This window comes from Nipponia nippon, unplaced genomic scaffold, assembly GCF_047370975.1.
Source record: "Nipponia nippon isolate SJK-2023a ecotype South Korea unplaced genomic scaffold, ASM4737097v1 scaffold_1, whole genome shotgun sequence".
Classification (NCBI taxonomy): domain Eukaryota; kingdom Metazoa; phylum Chordata; class Aves; order Pelecaniformes; family Threskiornithidae; genus Nipponia; species Nipponia nippon.
This window is the reverse complement of record NW_028262290.1, coordinates 82402918-82424732: the sequence shown is the minus strand read 5'-3', so window position 1 is coordinate 82424732 and position 21815 is coordinate 82402918. Positions and strand designations below refer to the sequence as shown.

Below are 21815 nucleotides of genomic sequence, written 5' to 3'. Positions count from 1 at the left end.
GCGCTGCACACAAGCTGCTCCTATTTTAGACTCGGAGGCAGTCCGCTCAGCTGCCTGTCGGGCTTTTCTCTTTTTTTTTAGAAAAAGACCTATTGAGATTAGTTTCTTTGTGACTCAAAAACGCTGGTGTAATTTGTAGGCTGCTTATTGAACAGAGTTGTTCCAGTTCTTGATAGTGGGGCATTTTATTCAAACTCAGTCTTGTTCATTCAGTTGCAAATAGTCATTGTTTATCTCATATGAATCATGGAATAAATATGAGTTTGAAATTGAAAGTTTCACTTGAGCTCTAACTGATGTTGACAGTCAAGCTAATGCTTTCAGTGCCTGACATTGTCCGTAGATGCACTTTCCACTATGTGGAAAATGATGGATAAAGGGTGAGGGGCTTTTTGTGGGTTTTTTTTAGTGTTTTGGTTTTCCTTCCGAGAAGCGGAAACCATCAATTTTCACCCCCTTGTCCTTGGAGCTAGCTAAGGGGATACGCATTGAAAGCAAAAGGAGTATTGCTATTATGCCTGGTTACCGGGTGCTGCTTACGATAACACTGAGTTGGGGTGCCTTTGGTGGGGTGTCCTAAGCCAGACGGAGGATTGAACCCATGGGGGTGGTGGGCCCAGACCTTCCTCCATTCCTCTGCTACACGTTGGGATTTGCTCTCTGCCTCGTCTCTCAGTGCCCTGCAGGTCGGGGGCCTCTTCCCTGGCTTGCTGCGCCGTCAAAGCTGGCTTCCAGTTGAGACCCTGCTGTTGACCAGCTGCCTGGCAGGGAGCCAAAGGCCCGTCTTGCGGTACGTTTCCTGTGTCCTGCCCTCGGACTACTTCACTTGGTCTGGCCTTCTGGGAAAGCCTGGGCAGCTGCAATCTCTCCACTTCTCGGCTCACAGAGAGAAAGGGGCACTTCTCCATGCTGAAGCACGCGCTGGTGACATGCCAGGAATGTTTCACCTTGTTTGCAGTGCCCCGGTCGTGGTATTTGTAGGTGGGTGGACTTCTTAAAAATTGAGTTTTGCGATGTCTTCAGGTGCTGTATAACTATAGGTTATGCAAGGTCGCTTGCAAAGAAAGTTAAATTAAAGATGCACTTTTTTTGTTTCTTGTAAGAATAAGCATGGACTGCCTAGAGGCTTACTATAGTATAATCTAGGTAAAATTGATGTGTTTAATTTGAATTAAATTTCTTTATTGTCTGTGTAGGCAAGCCCAATTGAAGGGTCATAAGCACTGAGCCTGTAATTGGAAGCTTGTTCGTACTTGATGATAGAGCTTGTCTGCGAACGTAAACAGGTCGGCGTGTGGAACAAACTGCCTTGAAATACCTCTTGTGGAACAGGCGTTAGGTGGGAAGTCTTGATCAGACAAGCTTATTGACAGCGGTCAACACACCGGGAAACAACAAAGAGGTGCGATTTAGTGGGTTTGCTGAGCTCTGCTGCAGCAATGACCAGGATTACGATCCTGGCAGCGTGCTTCCCCACACTGTGGAGCTCAGGAGGAAAGAGGGATATTCTGCATGGGTGTGACAACCTGAGTGTTGTAGTAGGAAAGCTGTTCAGGGGAGGTGCTGCAAACCATTGCTAATGCTGTTGCCACTGGAGGTTGGGGAGAGGGTGGGGGAAGACACCAGGGCAGGCTCCCAGCAGTTGAACCTGGGAGCAGCTCCTGACCCAGGTGTCCCAGGCCCCGGCAAGTCTGAGAGGTCTTATGAAAGGGGGACTGAGGGGAAGGGTTTGGAAGAGGTTTGATTGATAGGAGGAGGAACGAAGACTGAAAATGGCTGGAACCGAAGTGAGCAGGGGACAAAATAGAGGATTATGAACAATTTCTGGGTTGTGTGTCACTCAACTGATTTGGTAGGTCCAGTAACGTGCAAAGTGGACATTTACACATTTTGCATTAGAGGTAAAGATTAACATCCAACTGGGAAGAGAGGCTGGGGAGTGGGGTGATTCCCAGGGTAAATAGGGAGGAATTTTACAAAACAGATGGGAAATACGCTGGTGCTCAGTTGATGTGTGTATGGGATATTTGCTTGAAGAAAAGGCCAGTGTTAGTCACAGTAGTAATGACGTCAGTTTAGTTGGTAATATTTTTTTTCTTGACATCAATAAATGGCTTATATAGAATTATTTCATTTTCCTCCATAGTTTAATAGATAAGAAACTTCATTGTAGTTTTTTGTGTTGCTTTGAAAAAGATTAAATTACATTGCATCAAAGCAAGCCTTGGGCCCTGGTGCATCTTGTTGCCTGAAAGATTGTTTTGGGACGATGGAATGGATGTCTAAGGTCAGCTGTTACAGAGAAATAGTAAATTATTGGACAAAAACATTACTTGACTCACACTCTTGTCATGATTAGCTGTAGAATTGAAAATGTCGGTAGTTAATCTGCTTTACATTTGGTTTTAAATTGCTTTTGATTTATAAGAGACTCTCCTTGTCCTATATTTTAAGTATCTACTTAGACAGTAGATCTTTCCAGGAAAAAAGAGTAAACTACCAGATTTTTATTTTTGTTTTTAATCTCTGGGTCCTTGGGCTTGTCGTGATTTATTTTTCTCCCTGGAACGCTGCATTCCACAGCTTGTAATGTGAGCCCAAGGCCTCTTTTTTCTGCTTGGACTCATGTATAAAGACATTTTGTAAGATTTATTGCATTCTTTTAACTTCTAAATATGAGGGAAACACAAATGATGATCCTCAGTTCAGACCAACAGCGGAGAATGAAAAAAAAATTATATTTTTAAGCGGATGTTTCTCTGTACAGTCCTGTGTATTTTGCTGGGCTATGCTCATCTCTCTGCTGCGGTGTCAGTGATCGTAAGCAAAAAGATGCCTTAGAAAACCGAGGGCGCTGATGTCTTGAACATATGAGCCAAGTCTTCTGGAGCTGCTGTCGTGTGGATTTTCGTGGGCATCACTGTGGTGGTTGGGTTTAAGTCTGTGGAAGAACTCACATAGAGCAGCCCCTGGGGCAACGACAGGAAGGCTGATTACTTCAGGTTTTGGGTCATGGTTAGCTTTGCTTTCTGGTGTCTGTGGGCTGGCCAGGTGCTGTAGCAGTTGGTTTGCTAGTATCGTAGGCATTATTGAAAAAAATTTGATTGTTTTGTTGTATCTTCTACTGTTTGTAAGCCTGTCTCCCAGATGACATCTGTACAATACCTCTTTGCTTTCTCCTTCCCTATCTCACAGAATTTTATGTTTAAACTACTATATTTTACATTATCCCTCTGGTTATATGGATTTGAGCAACTTAATTTAAACCGAGCGCGTGACAAGACTTTGATATTTCTGTTTTCCATGTACAAATATCAGTGTTATCTTCTGTAATACCCTGCAGTTTGTAGAGTACACCTAGGGCTCATTAGAAGTTTTCTTATGTAGAAATGGGCAGCGGAGGGAGGTTGGTTTCTCCTTTTCTGTTACCCCTACCGAAAAAAACCCTTTTGATTTACTGCAACACCACCAGCGACAGGGTTGTGCTAAGCTGCATAACCGTTCCTGTGCACCGGAGTACGCAGTACTTGGCATCAGTCAGACGCCACCAGGTCTGGCATGTGTTGTCGATGGTGAAGCTGATGGCACTTGACCGGCTGAAGCGGTTGCTGCCCGCGTGGTGGGCGATGGCTGTGAGGGATGTTCCGCCTCAAGGCCACGGGCAGGCGTCTCGTCCCCGTCTAGAGGTAGCGGCGGTGGGGAGCCAGTGCCCATCACCACCCTTTGCTCTAATCCAAATCTCAATCTTTCGGTTAAAGGAAGAGACCTGAGCCTGCACTGATTGGGAGTTGTGCTTGGGAGGGGTGAGGGTTCAGGTCTCTGTATAGAAGGGGCTGTTTTAAAATGCTCACAACGTGTAAACTTTTCAGTTGATGATCTTGCACATTTTCAGAGAGCAGATTCAGTAACAATCTAGCTTAGTCAAGGCTTCCAAGATGCAGGCAAAGCTGTTTCTGCCCTTAAATAAAAATTGCACAGAAATCTTGCTAAAACGATGAAGATTCAGTCATCAGTCAAATACTGAATTGTTGATTAGGAAACTTTTAAAGGACCTTCTGCCTTCCTCCCATCCGATATTGATCATCAGCATCAGACCAAAATCCCAGCTGCTTGTGAAAAACACCCCGAGAAATTTGGTTGTGTTGGTTCGGTGCAGACGGAAAAGCCTAACTGTGACTTGTAGCTTTTACAAGAAATGGGAATTGTGCGGGGCTTTTTGGTGTACTTTACCTAAGCATTTAATTCAGCATTTTCCTAAACTCACTTGGCTCAGCTGTTGTGAAATCCCTTGATACCATTTAATGACCTTATTCAAGCAGGGATTTTTGTCACTTGGCATCATGTCACAAAATGATCCAGTACGAGAGAAAGCATGTGTGCTCCTGTTGTTGAGGGCCCAGTCTGACGTTCTTTCCTGGTGTTAATAAATTGTATTACAAATTTAATCTTTTGTTAAAATATAATTACCGTTAGATCTTGAGCTTAGGGGTAATTTGTCAGTGCAGAAAATTAATTAGGCATTGTTTTGTGATATTCCCCTTAAATGGAATTCTTTAAAGACTTTGTATTTTTTGTCATGCCAGATTAATTGCACAGGATAAAAACGTCATTTTCAACATAAAGAAGTAGGGAATATTAAGGTCTTCATGCTGGTGGTTTTCATGCTCTTTTAAAAGCATCAGTGAAATTAATTTGATTGCAGTCATATGCCTCAAACTCCTGATTTGTTGCTGGGTTGTTTTCTTTACTTGCTCACTAGTAGATTTAAAAGAGTGTATTCATGTAAAATACTAGTTATTCCAAACTGCATGGAGCACAAGAAATGCTTTTATGAACCGAATATAAAGATACAGACTCATCTAGCAAATGCGTGCACATTATGGAGTACAGTATTGCACTGCTCACGCAGCAGTATTTATAGGTATGGCCTTTATGAATAAGGAAAATGATATATATGTTTGCTAACTTCTTTTTCCTTGGTCCCATGCCCAAGGCTAATGTTCTCATTGTGAGACAATGAATTCATTTTCTCTACCTCTCCACCTTTCTCATCTGGGTAGCACTTTTGGGAAGTGTGAGTATAGTTCTCACTCTCACTGTCTAGGGCTTAACATTGTGTCCTAAAGCAGATCTGGCAAGTGCTGCAGGTATCACGATGGTTGAGCAGGCAGACCTTGGCACTGCTCTGGGTATGTCCCTGCCACAGCAGCGCTGAGGAATTTTACCCATTTCTGGAGAGAATAGAATTGGGCTTATAATCCTGTTGATTTCTGAACTGACATGAATCAGGACATGGGGTCATTTCATCAAAGCTTTGAAATGGGCATTCACAACCAGACCAATATGGTTTGTTTTCACACTTTCTGCATGTCACCCTATTTTTAATGTTCATTCAAATATTCCTGTCCTCACTCACCCGTGTCTTCAATCTTTCTTTTTTTACTAGAGAAAGAAATCTGACTCAGGAGCATGTGATTACTTTTTTCTAGTCGTATTTGCTCTTCTTCTTCAAGACACACTAAACAGTGCTCCTCCAGCCCTCGGGTATGGGTTCCCCTTTTAGCAAGCTGTTAATATTTGGGTGTCCGATAGTTCCCTCCTGCATTATTTTTGAACTTCAGAGTGCCTCTTAGAGCTTTTTTTCGTGTTACCCGGGGAACTTGGTAGCATTGGTCCCCTGGCTTTTCAGGTTGCTTCCTCGTTTGAGTCCATTTTTGGCTTGTTCACCACAGCACTAGTAAGCTGTGGTAGGGACAGTCGAGCGGTTTTGAAGTGTTGTTTTCCTTTCCCAGTGAAATGTTCTTTACTGTTGTTTAGCTAGGTTGCTGTTTTGTCTTGTATTTCTTGAGCTTGTTCTTTTTATGTTGTTCTTTGCATTACTCCTTCCTATCTGAACCTCTAATTTTCACTTCCATAATAACTTCGAGAGTTCTTATTTTGCGTGCTGTCTCTTTAGGGTTTAATTTATAGTTTTCCATGTATTCAGCATGTTTGTTATCTTGGACCATTTATATCTTGAGAGGAAAGAAGTTTTTGCTGAATTCTCATTTAGGCTTGTCTTAAATCTTATTCCAAGTTTCCTGCATGTTTTACTTGACCTTCCAGAAATGCTGGCAAGATCCTTGAGGATGGACGCTCCTGCACTCTGCGAACGGACTCCTCTTGAAGTTCAGGAGCCAACTTGTTCATCTTCCTCTTCTGCATGCTGACCCTGCAGAATGGCTCTTGGTTCCCATTTCCTGAGAATTTCATCTGCTGTAATATTTCATAATGTGACCTTCTAATTAGTAACGATAAAGTTCAAGGTAGCTGTTTTACATCCTTATCCTAATAAAGGCGTTAGTGAAGATGAAATAAAATGAAGCAGGCCTTTCAGGGCTTGAGCAGCAGGACTGCTAAAAGCCTGTTTTAAGGAAATAAGGTCTGCGCATGTGATCCTTCTGCCCTGTCTGATGACTTTGATCTTCTTAGGAGATTTTGACCAAGTTTTACAGTGGGTTTACGTAATCTGAAGGCTGCATAGCTCTGGTAAAAATTAAAAGTAAAGGATGGTTTTCCTTTAACTCTGTAACTCCCTAGCGTTGGGGAAGAAGACCCTCTTTCTTTCTGGTCTGGGTGGCAGCCCTTATGACCAGTCAGTGTGTTTTCTAGCTGGGCGACACACGGGCATATCTCTGAGTCAGCTCACAGAGCCATTTCCTCACCCAAACAAGGAGGCAATGCGTGGAAGAGCTGGAAGTGTGAGAACAACCCGCCTGAAGAAGAGAAAATAGTGGGTTTGAGTGGGAAGGATGAATCTGCAAAGCCCATCTTCAGTAGTCCTGCCACCCACAAGTCAATCGTCACGTTGTTTTTCTCAGTGCATTTTTATTAATTCCTTATGTTAATGAACGTGCTTAGTGAGGTGTGGAGTGCTCTGCCTACCCTGCTAACCTGTGCATCACATGTCAAAGAACAGAAATCACAAATACAAAAACTCTCCTCCTAGAAGTGATGTTTTGTTTCCTTTCTGTGTTCACATGAGCCGCACTCACAGGATATGTGCCATCCCCTTTTGGTTTCCTAATTCTCATATTGTGTCTATTTTTCTGTTTTAATTCCATGCGGATACATGTCCTCTGTTAAGTAACTTGCTTTCTAGGATTTGCTCTCCTTAAATCCCTATTATTTCCAAGTCTTCCAGTTTACAATATTTTGTTCTGCAGTATGACCTTTGTTTTTTTTTCTTTTTTTTATTGTGGTTCTTGTGACTAGGAACTGCAGTTTATTACTCTTGAGATGTAATTACCTCTAGTGCTGCCTTGCAATTTGTGTGGTTAGTCTTGGGACTGCTAACGCTGTTTTCAGCCCAAAAGTTTTGCTGTCAATTGATGCTGTTCACATTCGTTCTGTCTGTTAGATATCTGGACCTGGATCATGTACAAGTGGCTGTTTTCTCCCTCCTGGCCAGCATCTCTCTGCCCTGTACAAATGCTTGTCCTGTCATCTTGACGGTTGTTTACCACAAAATATGGCTCAGATCTCTCAGTGTCTGTCTTTTTCCCTGTAGTTAGGTAGGGATTGTGCTTTGGATGCTCTGAATCTGTAGGAACTTTCTGATGTTTGCTCGTGTGTCCTGTTGACATCTGTGCTGCCTTCCAGCACCTGTGAGAAATCTGTTTCCCAGATCTCCTTTCTCCCCCAGCCTTCCCCCAGTACGCTTTGTGCTGGTGCCAGTGACAGCTGTAACGGTGCAACGGCCTGTGCCAGCATTCAGTACACCCAGGATGTGATTTTAATGAACAAATTTCATCAGGCGATTCTCCTCTGTCAGCTGGTGGGATATCTGAGTACAGAGCTTCGATGTTAAGCGCGGTCTGCATTCAGCCTCTTGCTTCTTCAGCTTCTTTTTCTCACTTGTCTCAGCAAGACAGACAAAATCACTGTTTTCCTGAATGGCCTCCTATGATGACACAGCTGTCCTTGTTCAGTCTTTCGTTACCAGAACCACACATACGTTTTTGTGCTGAAATCCCCTGAGGCATTTTCTCTTCGCCACACAGACACGGCCCCTTGCGCTGCCCCGTGCTTCGGGCAGTGCTGTGTGATCCCCAGCCTGCAGCGGCAATCTTGCAGTGCTCACCAGCGCTTGGGCTGCCGGTTACTGCACTTCTTCCATCAGTTTTATAGATATTATTTCAAAGGATTTTGGAAGGGTTTTTTTAGAATATTCCACATCATTAAAATATTTGCATTAACCCCATGCCTGACTTTCATACACTGAAATGGTGCCATTAGCAGGGACTAATATTGCCTCAGTAGCATTGGCTATGAGATGCAGGCGTATGTCTGTAAGGATGACCTGCCAAGATGTAAATTAAAAGGAAATGGGAAGCTGAATTCCAAAGCTATTGTTTTATAGTCTTTCGTGATGTCATTAGTATTCCTATAAGTTTAACTAGATTTGGCATGTGTACGTCTTCTGAGCGTATTTGTGATAGTTTTACAGAAGATATGTAGAAGTGTTTTCTGACTGAGTATTTAAATGATGGCTTTTTTTGGAGCTTTTACTGTCTGTTTGAAACAGGCTTCAGAAATTCGTTTCAAAAGTCCATAAATTAGAAATTGGTTCACCTGTTCATTTTCAGATATCTGCAGCAGACTGAATTGAGTGTGCTACTTAGATTACGAGTAATGACCTGACCCAATAGCGGTCCTGACTGGAGAATTGAATGGAAACATTTAAGTGGATTTCAGGTCAAACATTTAAACACTTGTAGCCTGTTAGAGCAATAATTTTCATTTGCTGCTTTGCACTGTAAAACGTTTCCTCCCAGAGTAATTTGAGTATAAGTGGAGTTTACCGTAAGGAGTGGTTTTTTGTTTGTTTGGGTTTGGATTTTTTGGGAACAATTATTGCTTGGTTTATTTTTTCTCCTGATAAAGTCCAACAGTAGTCCAGTGTAAAATGAGATTACCTTTACCCTTAAAAAGGAAAAAACCTCATAGTCCTCAGTGCATTGTCAGTATATGCTAGTTTCATATGACCCCGCTGTACATATCTGGGGCTTCAATTGTTGTCAGAGAAGCTTTCGAAAGAAGGTATGACTGGCAGACTATTACATTTTACAAGTCTGCGCACTGATAAACTGGATAGGGAATATGAATGGGTATGAAAGCTCCGTTCTCAGATAGGAGTTTTTGAATGTGTGCTCTGATTATTATATTTTCTTTGTTTCCCCTCTTTCAGGTATTCACTTATAAACAGAGCACAATCACACGCCAAAAAGTAACGCCTATGCATCAAACAAGCGCAGAGAGCGTGGAAGACATGGCAGCACTCGTAGATCTCCATGAAGGCTCCATTATGCACAACTTATTCCAGCGATATCAACAAGATAAAATCTATGTAAGTTTCTTCTAAAATTAAGAAAAATATCCAGAGGGAATGTTTTTGAATGCATAAGTGCTGTGTGTGTTTTGCTGTTCTGTGGTATGTCCCCTTCTAATGTTCTCCAGTTCTTTGTGTATCCACATAGAGCCGAAGCGTGCCTCATTTAGCGACTTCTTGCCAACAACAGTGGAAGGAGAAGGTAGCTCAGGGCTGGCCAGGCAATCCCTTGGAAACCTTGAAAAACTGGCGTGCTCTGTATGCTTTTTACACTTCCAGCAACGGGGTTGTGTAAAGGGCTTTTGTTTTTACCTTCTCCTTTAGACTCTCTGCCCCAACAGTGTGTGCTGTGTACGTCACCAGAAGGGGTGCGGTGGGATTTAGTCTCTCTCTGCTGTCTGAGATCCTGTCAGGCCAAGATCCAATTCTGATCAGCTTCCCCTTTTCTATTGTAGTAGAAAGGGGATGGTATTACGATCGTCAAGCTGAGAACCTGTGCTCTTAAATACAGATAGTCAGAATTTGGGGTATATGAGAACAGGCAGCTGTTCGTCAGTTTCAAAAACTAGGAATTAGTCCACACAACATTCTTTTCCTCAGCTCTGTAATGGAAGTTTTTGTAATTAGATTTACCTGCTCTTTAAATATTTCCATTAATCTTGAACTGACTAGATATGAATCTTCCCTGAAACTGGAACTACACTAAATGTAAGAAAGATAAAAGGAATATTAGTGGCTGTTACAGATTGTGAAACCTCACTTTTCAGTGGTTTGATGGTTGGTGGTTTTGGGTTTTGTTTTTTTTTAATTAATAATTGCAGAACATTATTTTTGTTTGCATCACCTGTCTAGGCCCTTGATTTGGCCATATACATGCTTTATTCCAAGCTTCATCTATTAAGTTTGCCTTCTTTATTTTTAAACATGAACATATCTTAATGTAAAAATAAACTTTCCCTGTATTTAGAAATTTCTTCATGATAAAAATCAAAAAAGGGCACAAGGAAATGATGTTCCTTTGCACATTACCTTTAAAGTAGCTAGTATGGGGAATCCTAAAGGTTGAGGTAGTTCTCTTTACAGAAGTCTTTATGTATGTGTTTTCCTCAAAACAAATGAACCATTTTTCCATTCAGAAAAATCAGTGAACAAAAAATGAATAGCATGTATGAACAATCCTGCACGTGCAGGGAAAAATAGCTACTTGGTAAGAGTTTTGTTTTCCACCAGTGTTATCAGATTAGAATATAATACTCGGCGTGAGTCAAAATAAAAAAAAAATTTCTGAGCCATTATGAGTACTCAGACGGAGGACACTTCCCCATTTTAAAAAGCGTGTGTGTAAAAGGGCGTGATTTGTTGTAGAGGCAAAGAATAGCCTTGTTCTGAAGAGACATGTCCTAGCTTATTTCTTAGCTTGTCAAGGCAAGTTTAGGGTATTCTGATACTTGGTGCTCAGTGCAGTGTACGTTTCTAGACAAACAGGTTTGTGTGCTGTTAATGATGACACATCTTCAGTTGCCGCTGAATACTCATTGTCCCTTCAGTTTTGCTAATTTGACTGTTTACTCTTTTGAGTCCACCTCACCTGAAAAATTATTGAAAAGGTGGTCGGGGAAAAAAAGGTGTGTTTTGAAATGCATATGAAAGCCTCTCTGTTGTCCTATACATGTAACCGAGACCTGATGCAAGAAGCATCTTTTCTCCCTCCTTATTGGTACCCCACTCCTGCTTTGCCAATGATAGTGTTTTAGCAGGACAGGGCTCCAGGAACAGAAACCCCAGCAAAAGCCGATTTAAGTAGCTTGAATAATTTTGTGAAACATCATAGATATATGAGCATGTGTTGTAGGAGGAAGTATTGTTGTTGCAAAATGAACGTGTCTTTTCAAGCCAAAATCTCTTAATTGTATTGAACAGTTCAAAGATATTTTAATGCTTGATGTTAAAAAAAAAAAAAAACGGACTGGAAAGTGCATTAAGTTTACCTTTGTCGAAGGCATACTTGCAGCTGAAGAAATTAAGCTCCTGGTCATTCTGCTTTGGACCAAACTAGTTCTTGTATAGTACAGTAGAAGCTATTGGAGTTCATGCCAGGAGCAGTCAAAACTTTCCAGATTGTACATTTGCCTTCTCCCTTCCCTCCAAAAAGTCCTCTCCCTTGGCCAGGAATTGCTTCATCAGTGTAGAGCACATAACTGTCTCTTGTATCCACCTCGGCACCTTGGCTGTATCTGTCCCTTGCGCGTTAGGGATAAATTGGGAAGGCATGTGCCCCCCTCCACGCTGAGCTTAGGGACTGGTCATCCCATTGAAAGACTTCTTGCCATCCCCAAATATAAACCAACATATAATTCCCGTGTCCTGGCTTTTAGCTCACAAGTGTTTTTGTCTCTCTTTACTTCAGCTCTGTGTACCTCCTTGTCCACAACCTGAGTGGGGGGAAAAGGTATGCAAAGTGTTATGCTGGCATTTTTTGAGTTATATGCTCGTAGTATTACAAGCATATTAGTATGGTTCTTGAGTGTGGCAGCTTTTTGTTAGTTTTGTCGGTGGCAATGAAACCGGGAAGCACCTTTGTACGCTTAATGACGAATGCAGTTAATTAGGATGTAAGTTTTCGGGCTTGCTTCTTCACACACACACACACACAAATTATATGAAGTGCAATATACTAAATTGTAGTTTAAAGTATATATAATTGAAAAAATACAGAAGAAACAATTAAAAAGAAATTTAAACAGTTGCTTTTTCAGGAAGACAATTATTTATGCAAATCTTCCACTGTTAATGTGTGTGTTTGTATTTGAAGAGCTGTTTCTCCAGCAATGAGCACTTAAGTAAATATCTTCAGAAGCTGGAGCTCAGTTTAATCTTCCTTTACTTAATAACACTTTTGTCTCACATAATCATACCCGTGTTCCTAAACTCTTCACTCCTTCCTGATTGATACTGTAAAGATATTTGCTCTGGATGCGAAGTTTTGTCACACATGTCAATGACTTTCTTTGCTGCTGCCAACAACTGCAGCTATAAAGGGTCAGCAGAGAATTTTCTATGTTTCTTGCTGTTTTGTGGGGAGGGAGGAATATTGATTTAGCATACAGACTATGTTCATAGCGTGAATGATGCCTGGCTCTGTACTTAATGAGTTGAGGCTCTTAGCTGAATCTGTGCTGTTAGCGAGAAGGTGAATGACAAAAGTTGTTTGTGTCTATGTGCAACCATCTTTTTGTGTCAGTGTCAAGCCTGTTGACATCTGCTTGTGATAGTTTTTGTCTGAATTTCCATAAAAGAAAGGAGTGCACACTTTCCCTTTTTGGCCTGTGAGAAGCATGGGATGTACATGCCCTTTCTTGATTACTTAAAGCAGGCTCCTGTCTGGTATTTTTTCAGGTTTCTTGATTAATACTGCTTCTGTCTAAAAGTTTGCTTCTGGGCTATCACCGCTTTTGTTGTCCAGGAAAGGAGCCGAGTTAGGACAGCAGAGATCATATGTTGCAGGGGTTTTCATTGCTACTTTCTCCCCCATTTTAGTCCATCAGGAGCAACTTGATATGGGAGGTCCAGCTTCTGAACATCGGCATACGAGGTTTAATGTCTGTCTGTGAATGCTCAGATTAACTTGCGTGCTAGGCTGGTATGTGGCAAAATATGGAAAGATAAACACCAGTGCTAAAAGCAGAAGGTGCCCACATTTGAAAACTGAGCCTTTTGTGAAGGCAAATGAGGGATTTCATCGCCTTTGAAGCAGGGCCAGCACGGGGCGCACGATGTGGAGAAGGGAAGTGCTGCGGCGGCCGTTCTTGTCGCTGTTCAAAGGCGAGTTGTTTCCAAAGCTGTTGATTCCTGTTTACTTTTAGTTAAGTACACATTGTGGGGGAGACCGGCTCAGCCTTGGAGAGGACACCGTAAACCACACCACGTGGATTGTGCTGCAAGACGCACAAATTATGGTGTTCGAGCTGGCTCCGGGATGAGCTGCGGTTGTCTTGTCCCTGCGGCCAGCGGTTAGTTACTGATGCAGGCGAATGAATTTCAGAAGAGCAGACCAGAGGATTAGAGAGCAGCTTTTGCTGAGGTGAGAGGCGGGTTAGAAATACCTGCAGTATACATTCTGTAGGTCAGTATGGAGGTCAGCATCAGATCCACCCACGTTTGCCCGAGTTCAAGCAGTAAACAAGTTTCAAAGCACATCCGATTAGTTTTTTCCTTTTGAATTAAGCTCTGAAGTGCCAGGCAGGCACATTCCCCTTTGAAGTGGTGATGATTTGACGCGTGCCTGTCTTGTTTAGGTGGAGAATGTGTACCCGTGCCCAGAGAGGCATGCCGTGTGGGGTGTGGCGGTCCCATGGCTGCCCTCCCCTGATGGGGAGAGTGGCCTCCAGGTGGTCCAGAAGTTGGGTGTGGTGGCCAGGAAGGGTGAGAGAGAATATAACCTATTTTTGCTCTCTTTCAAATTAGGACGACTGCAGCTTGCCCACTGGTAATTATAACCATCTGTTAGGTTTGTGTGCATATGTATAAAAACTTCTGTACCAGCCACGTAGACATGTAGTGCTGTACCAGCCACATCCACATCAGAGGGAGGATGACGGTAATTAGGAGCTCAGTTTTCGTGCTGGTTTCCTTTCTCTCTTCAGCTGAAGCAACAAACATGGAATAACTTGGATGAGAAAGCAACATTTCTCCAATTTTTAAAAAAGGTGTTAAACTAGAAAAGTTGTCTCTTCTCTGACAAGGTTGCTTGCAGAGCTTCTAGCCACTTCATTACACTGAATGCTCAGTTATCTGTTCTTAAGAGGTATGTTCAGTTATTTATGTATCAATTTTTAAATCTATTTGTGTTTATTTACTTCAGCAGCATGTTCAGTTGTAGTTTGTTAAACTTGCAGTAATTGGATAATTTACGTCCCTCAAAGTCATGAAGGTTCCCCGAGGCAACTAGTTGATGTTTGTGCAGTATTAATCAATAATCACCATCGGGGTTTTTTTAAATTCTGTTTGCAGACACAGTCACTTTAGTATCTAGGTCAGTTGCTCTCTCTGACTTGTTTGTCTAGGTTTTTGCATATTCGTTTTTTTCTGAGTACAGCAAAACTCATTTCAGATCCGGTGCAGTTGCTCTGTGCCATGTTACGATGGTCAGCAGGAAGTGGATGTTGCTGCATGTTATAGTGAGAAAATAGCAGGGCACACTAAAGTCATGGTTAATTAAATACAGATAGACAGACATAACTCATACACTTTGAAAGCACTCCTGTTCAGATGTCCTCTACCGCAGACACAAGTTGTAGGTGGAAGTAGGGAGACAAAGGAAGATCGGTAGAAGACAATAACCCCAAAGTGTTTACTTATAAAGACAAAAACTGTAATGACTGATTTCTTAAACGGAAAAACTTGGATGCACTCCCTGCAGAAACTGAACCTAAAAAGGATGTGTATCAAGGACCCATACACCACCCTGGACAGCTCAAAAGCCTTTGTCTTTGGCCTGTCATGCTCTGTGGTATAAATAAGTGTGGGCCATTGACTTTAAAAAAACCAAACAACGGTACACACAAATTGTGTTGTTAATTAGTACCATAAAATATATATAAATATTGTACGTGTACATTTAGACCAAGTCCTTAGTCATTACACTAGCTCCTAGAACTACATTTATCCTGGTCTTGTCTGCAACCCAGCTGTGGTTGCACAGTTCCTCTCCACAGGGATCCAATGCTCTAGAGCAGTCCCAAGGAACCGGTTTGCAGGATCTGCTCTATGGTCACTAAGGAAACTGCTGTTTATTTAATTGCTCTGCTTTTACAGTAAAGACATTTTAAAAGTGTGCTGATGAATCAGTGTTTTTCATGCCTTTCTATGCTACTGGGGAGATGGGGAAAATTCTCTCCACCAGCTCCTTCAGTGGAGGTGCAGAGAGCAGAAAGTGCCGCTGCTAAGAATGCATGACAAGTGTCTGTACGTAGCTACTTACCTCCATAATTAGCATGTTATGCTTGCACACATCAGATAATGTTTTCAAAATGTAGTTCAAAGTGAGTTCCTGTCTCCAAGCATTAATTACAACTTCCATTTCACATCTGTTACTAGAAAGCAGCAGACAAAGATCTATATAAACACAGCAGGCTTTTAATTGGAAATCTAGTGGAATTTATTTCGGGTGATTGCTATTTCTAAAGGACGGTCAGTTATATAGATCAACAATTGTCTGCCAAGGGCCAATTATCACTATTTTTTATTTGTTTTTCTCTTTTTAATACGTGTTAGAGGAAGAATGTAGCTGTAATGATATGAGAAGTAAACAAATGCCATCGGTTGGTTAACCAGCTTTGCTTCTGAATTCTTCTGTACTGCAGAACTTGTGGGACTGCTGCTAATAACAACAACAACAATAAAGAATGTTTGCCTGAACTTTGTCCTCACAACTGAAAATACTAGAGATTTTAAAGGTGCATATTTTCAGATCTTAGGAAATATTTTGGCTTGAGGTGTTGCAATCAGCATATCATTAAAAAGGGAGCTGCTCAGAAAGGTCTGTGTAACTGAGTATGCTATCACGTATGCAACAGCTACACAAACACTTTGCAATGTAAGCAACGGCTACACAAACACAAATTTATATTATGGTTTGCAGCACATTAGGTGCTTGTTGGTAACATGCTGTGTGTATATGCTGCAATAGGGATCTTACCCTCTATTATCAGTGGGTTGTTTCAGTGAGACAGATGGGGAGGCGGAGGAGGTCAAAGTTTTATTAAAACACCAAAAAACTTGCTCTTTCTGTCTGCTCTATACCAGTATTTTTCTTCTCATTTGGTTGGTTGGTAGGAGAATAAATAATACATGCAGGGTCAACAGGGTCAGCTCCTGTTGACTTCCATGAGTTTTGAATGATACCTAAGCCCTACTTAATGATAACTTCGTATCGAAAACTGCAAAGTAAGAGATCTATCATCTTGTGCAGGTTTTGTCATTGGTGATGGTATATATTGCTAATGTCTTCTCAGATTTGAAGGCTTGTTTGCACGTTGTTTTCCCCACACGTTTATTGAATGTCACTGCTAACTGAGCTGAGAACCAAAAGGAGACCAGAATCAAAAGGAAATTTTTTCAGTCGTTTGTGTAAGTGCCGGCAGCAGCTTAGTGCCATTCAGTCAGAGCTTTTGCAAATGGTGCTGAACGGTTCTGTGTGCGCCTTTGCCTTGCTTGCAGGTAAGCTTTGGCTTCTTTCTGTAAGGTCTGTTGCTCCCAGTCCTGTAAAGGCATTGAGAGGAGGACAGGAATTTGGACTCCGAAACTTAAGCCGCTTGTCTGTCGCCAGCAAGTGTTTTCTTTATGTAAGTTAGGCTTTGACTGTAAAGCGAGCTGCACAAAATTTACTGCTTGTGCTACACTGTCCAACTGCCTTATTCACCTATTCCAGCAGTTTAATACTAGGAAGGCCACAGACAACCCACTTAAGTTGAGAATGAATTAAATTACTTTTATAGCTATTGTCTACCTGCGTAAATGAACTATTGATTCATAGCCAGGCTGTTACTTTTATTTTAAAAGATGTAGTTAGTTTCTCACAAGCAGTTTCAGCTATTTCCTTTTGATGTCTGTCAGTCTTTCCTTTTAAAAGCACATGGAGTCCAAAAGTTCCATTTAGCAGATTTTTTGACTGCTAATACCATTTGCCACCTTAGCGCTGATTTCTAGACCCACGGCTATTTGGCAGCAGTTCAGTGCCATCCAACAAACTACTTGGCATAGACTTAGATTTCAGTTATGCTGGCTTTTGATTTCTGTTTTCATGCTCTGTTAAAGTGTAATTCCTGCTCTTCCTGCCCCCCTCCTAAAAAACCCTTTCTATAGAAGAGGTCTTAAAACATTAAAGGTAAAGGACGATGGAAGTTACGAAAATCTGGATATCAGTATGTAAAACACAGGCAGAATGAAACAGATCTCCAAAGCTTTATATTAAAAATATTTCTCCGGTGTTCTAGAGAGACTGCTTTTTGGTATATCATCTACCAGCATTTTGTGTTCATCTGCGTATGTTTTCTCTGAAAGGCCCCTTCATCTTCCCAAGATGAATCTATAGGAAGGAAGAAGACCATTTTTGTCTTTTCCTTGCTGGAGGGTGAATTAGATGACCTTCAGACAGCTTTGAAAAACTCATTTGAGCATTGTGCAATAATAAAGCAGGAAGAACTACTAGTCTGTGGCCACAGGCCTTGAAATGAAGTGACGAGCCGTGGGGTCTCCGCTCTTTGTGGGGCCTTTTCTGATTTGAGCTAGAGATTGCCTGGTTAGAGTTAAGCTGTGCACTTATGCGCACAGATTGCTGCAGTCTGATGTGCAAACCTACACTCACATGCTGTATCGCAGCCCATGAAAATGACAAAAATCAATGTCTCATTCTGATCGATCGCATTTTTTTGTTCAGGAGGTCACCCCCTCTCTCCACTTGGCAATCGTGAAGAGAGATACTCTTCCATAACTGTTTATATAAACAGTCTATGCACAAAAGATCATTATGCTGACATCCAGTAGATAGGACTGCTACATGGTAGAGATTGTATTGTATTAGTCGGCAAAAGAAAACAATAAAAACAGAGAGACTCGGTCCTTTTTATACAGGAGAAAAACTGCCAGAAACCTGTGAAGTTCTTAAATAAGGAAAGATGTCTGACATCAATATTATTGTCTGTTGTTTTGTTTTTTAGCTTTGGCTGTAACAGTGCTCTTTTATCAGTTTTTCTTTATATTGATTTCATAATTCCCAACTGGATTTTTTTGTGCAGATTCTGGATAACACTTATAGAGTTTCCTTGAGTATCTCTATCCGCATGGAACAGTCTGTTCAGTAGGAGAAAATTAATGGGAAAACAAGATGAGATTAAGCTATGAGTGTATCTCTTAACCGGTGGAGAGCTCTTAGTTTTGTGCAGGTTCTTCACCATCTCCAAGCCTTCTGTGGAGTTAAGCTGAAAGATGTGACTGCCTCTGTGCACTGTTTTGGGTATTTACATTGGCAGCTAAGGTGACCAAGACCCAGTTTTTCACCCTTAAGAAACAGACAGATCTAGGCAGCTTCAGTTAGCTGCCTAGGACAAGGACACTATGAATGTGCAAGGCTGAAGCTGTAGGGATTGGAAGTATTCGCTTAGTTTAGAAGTTAAGGTAGCTGGGTTGCAAAGTACCACTTTTTTCATCAAGAGGTAGCGTAGCCTTTGCCCTTGGAGGGGCTTGGGAACAGGATGGTGTTGCTTAATGCTCTTGTCCCAAGGGAGGCTTAAGGTCACATTAGTTGGATTGAAGGGTCAACGTAACAGGCAAGGATGCATCTATATAGGGTATCCTGTTGCCCAACAGTTGCCTTTGATCATCTGAAATCACGAATTTAAAAAAAAAAAAACAAAAAAAAAAACAACAACAAAATTATTCCAAAAATCTTCTTGTGAGCTCTGCCAGTGAAAACAAGCATACAGCGTGGCTTTGAAAATGCCTTGGTCTGTCATGCCTTGGATGTGATCTGTGCTCAGCACATGAAGGGAAAAGGCTACCAGGAAGGTAGTTGGTAGAAGAGACTGCTGCAGCTTACATCATGGACTGAAGAACATGGGAAAGTGCAGCTAAGCAGCGTGAATGTGCCTGAGAAGATACTTTTCAAAAACAACGACAAGGAGAATATTTAGCAGGTGGGTCTTGGAGGTAGCTAGCTGCCTGTTGGCACTTGATCTTAGTGACATTCTCTGTCGTGTTCTAGTTCCTTTCTAAAGGTCCTCTAGCTCGAATTTGTAGTGTGGCCTGTGTGTTTACAAACGGCTCGTTTTGCAATCAATTCTACAACTGACCTTAAGAAGAAAGAAGGACAATTTAGGGGTTGTAATGTTGTGCGCATTGACAAGGAACACAGAGATAAAGAAAAGCAAAGCAAAGCTGATGTAAATTTGGGCGGTTGAAAACCCACCGTGAGTCACCAAACATGGCGAGGGCTGCAGAAGCCTAAGCATGTAAGGATGATTATAGAGTATGACATTTCCATCTTAGAAATGGCTTGATTGGTTGACAACATCTAAACTTGTAGTTTAGTACTTCACTTTGATTATGGTTTTTAAGAAAGGAGCTTGGCTTCAGATATTTTAGTTTATAATTTAGAGAGACAACTGGATTCGATCCCACTGAAATTAGCATGGGACTAGCTGAAAGATGGGGTATACTTACCACAGAGAGGATATATCAAGGTCCTACCAAGAACAAGGGCATTAATTATCCTGTTTATGGCATACCCTTGCCCCTTCTGCTGCCTCCCCTAAAAAGTGTGGCAAAATATGGCCCAGCCGTCTTTCTCCTTTTTATGCTGACGTGTATGTGGTGGTTGACCTAGTTATCTTTGCCTCAGAATAAACTCAGTCATGATTACCGTCAATCCCTTTACCCGAGAGAACTGGGAGCGATGAAGGCTGTATCTGCAGTGTGGGGCAAGCTCTTCTGTTCCCAGGTTTTGCATCCTGATGCCTTGAAATTTGGTGTTGAAAACATAACGAAGTTTGAGAGCTCTTTTGTGGTCTTTCAAATGTTGTCTGCCTCTGCGTGTTCTGTGAAAGCACTGGCATTGTAATTTGGTAATGTTACTGTAGCCGTGACGATTTAAAGGTATGAGACACATGCAAGTTGTGTGGAACAGTGATAAAAATATTTTCCCATACATTCTCTAGAAGTGACATATAAGTAGCTTTCTAGTCAGCCAGTTGCACTGCCGTTTTATTTTAAGTTTCCCATATATTAAGGGTAAGCCCAGAAAATAATACTTGTTGAATAAATTGTCAGGTTGATACTAATACCCCTTTTTTTAAAAAATACCCTTACTTTTCAGACACAGAATCGGTTCCTTAAGTGACTCCAGGGAAGTCAGGGGTTGCTCAAAAAAAATCCAGAAACATCGTTTTTGAGGCATCTGTAAACATGTTTTTGTTTCTGTAATGAGACAGATTTTTCCTGTCCCAAAGCAGAAAGTCTTGAAAGTGCTCTTAAGAGAGCTGGACAAAGTGTTGTTTCTCAATGTTAGTATATATATTTGTAACAAAACATCTTAATTCTGTATTTGATCAGTTCTGACATGTCTAGTATCAGGTTGTGAAGAGTATATTGATTTTTGGTGTCTCTGAAGAAACACAATGATAGAAACCAAGGAATGCAGTTTCCTTGTGCCTGTTTTAATAGCGCAAGCAGTTTTAGCTTCTGTTGTGATTGTTGATCAAAGGCTTAGTCCAGAGTTCTCCAGCCTGCTGCTGCCTTCTCTCCCACCCTCCCTGTAGCATGAGATACACAAAGCCTGAAAGAAGTCCTCCCCTCATGCTCCCCTGCCCCACTTTTTGTCCCTTATTTATTTATTTATTTAGGAAAGGAGGAGGAATGGGATGTCTCAGATGCTAGAAGTCTGGGAAGTACAGAGGGGTACCTTGATGTAGAGGGTTGAAAGGAGGTCATGAGAAAAACAGTGTGAGGTAAAATTGATGGCCTTACATGGGAAGAGCAAGCTTGGGCAACACACAGAAATCATAAAGGATCCTCAGAAATAGACAAGTTACTGTGGAAATGCAGAAGTCTTGACATAAAAGGGAGGAAGGGGAAGGTGGATGGTTGCTGGATATGGAGCAAACCCGAAAGGATATACCCAAAAAAGCATCTGTGAAGGGGGAAAGATGGAGAGCAAGGTGGTCCCGGTTTATTTAGTATGTTTGGTTTATAGGATTAATGAAGTGATCTTGCATTAGGGCAATTTCCTTTTTCATTGCTTTTTCTGTGTAGAGAACCTGAAAAAAATTTTGAAGGGGGAATTTCTTACTCTACTTTTTCCTCTTTTAGTCCGAAAGCCTTTTCTACATGGGAAGGAAAGACATTTCAAACCGTCTTTAGTGCATCTATTGCAAACTTGTTTCCTCTAATTTTAAGCTAACTTGAAAAAGTGTATTTTAACCAATAAAGCTTTTTAATCTACATTTGTTTGGCATCAAACTAAACTATAATGATTGTGTCTTCCTCAAAAAAACCAAACAAACACAACCAAACCCTTCATGTTAGACAGGACTACTCTGACCATTGCAAGTTTTTCTAGAGTATTTCTGTGGATATCAGAAATCCTTGTGAGCTCTTGAACCTTGTTAAAGAGCTAATCGTTTTTGAGTGTTCCAAGAAGTCTGGGGGTGATTTCAAGACACAGGTTCAAAGCTGATTGCTATCAGAAGGCCACAAGCAAAAAAAAAAAAAAAAAAGTATTCGGAGAACTAATGAAAAACCTCTTCCTTTCTCAAGTACATCTTTCATTTTGACTCTTGCGATGCCATTGCCTTGCTGAATGTCTAGCTGAGAAGACAGAGCTTGAGCTTCTAATTTTGAAAGTCCTCTTACAGGATCAGCAAACAATCTTATTTCCTCTTTTTGTGCTAAA

At 41.4% G+C, this 21815-nt stretch overlaps 1 protein-coding gene across 1 annotated transcript in view; it reads left to right on the top strand.

The window, feature by feature from the left end:
• Positions 1–21815, top strand: part of MYO10 (myosin X) — a 173475-nt gene that overhangs the window by 66879 nt on the left and 84781 nt on the right. The window contains exon 3 of the mRNA XM_087761123.1: positions 9230–9388. Coding sequence (XP_087617249.1) covers positions 9230–9388 — 159 coding nt within the window. The remainder of the gene's footprint in view (positions 1–9229; positions 9389–21815) is intronic.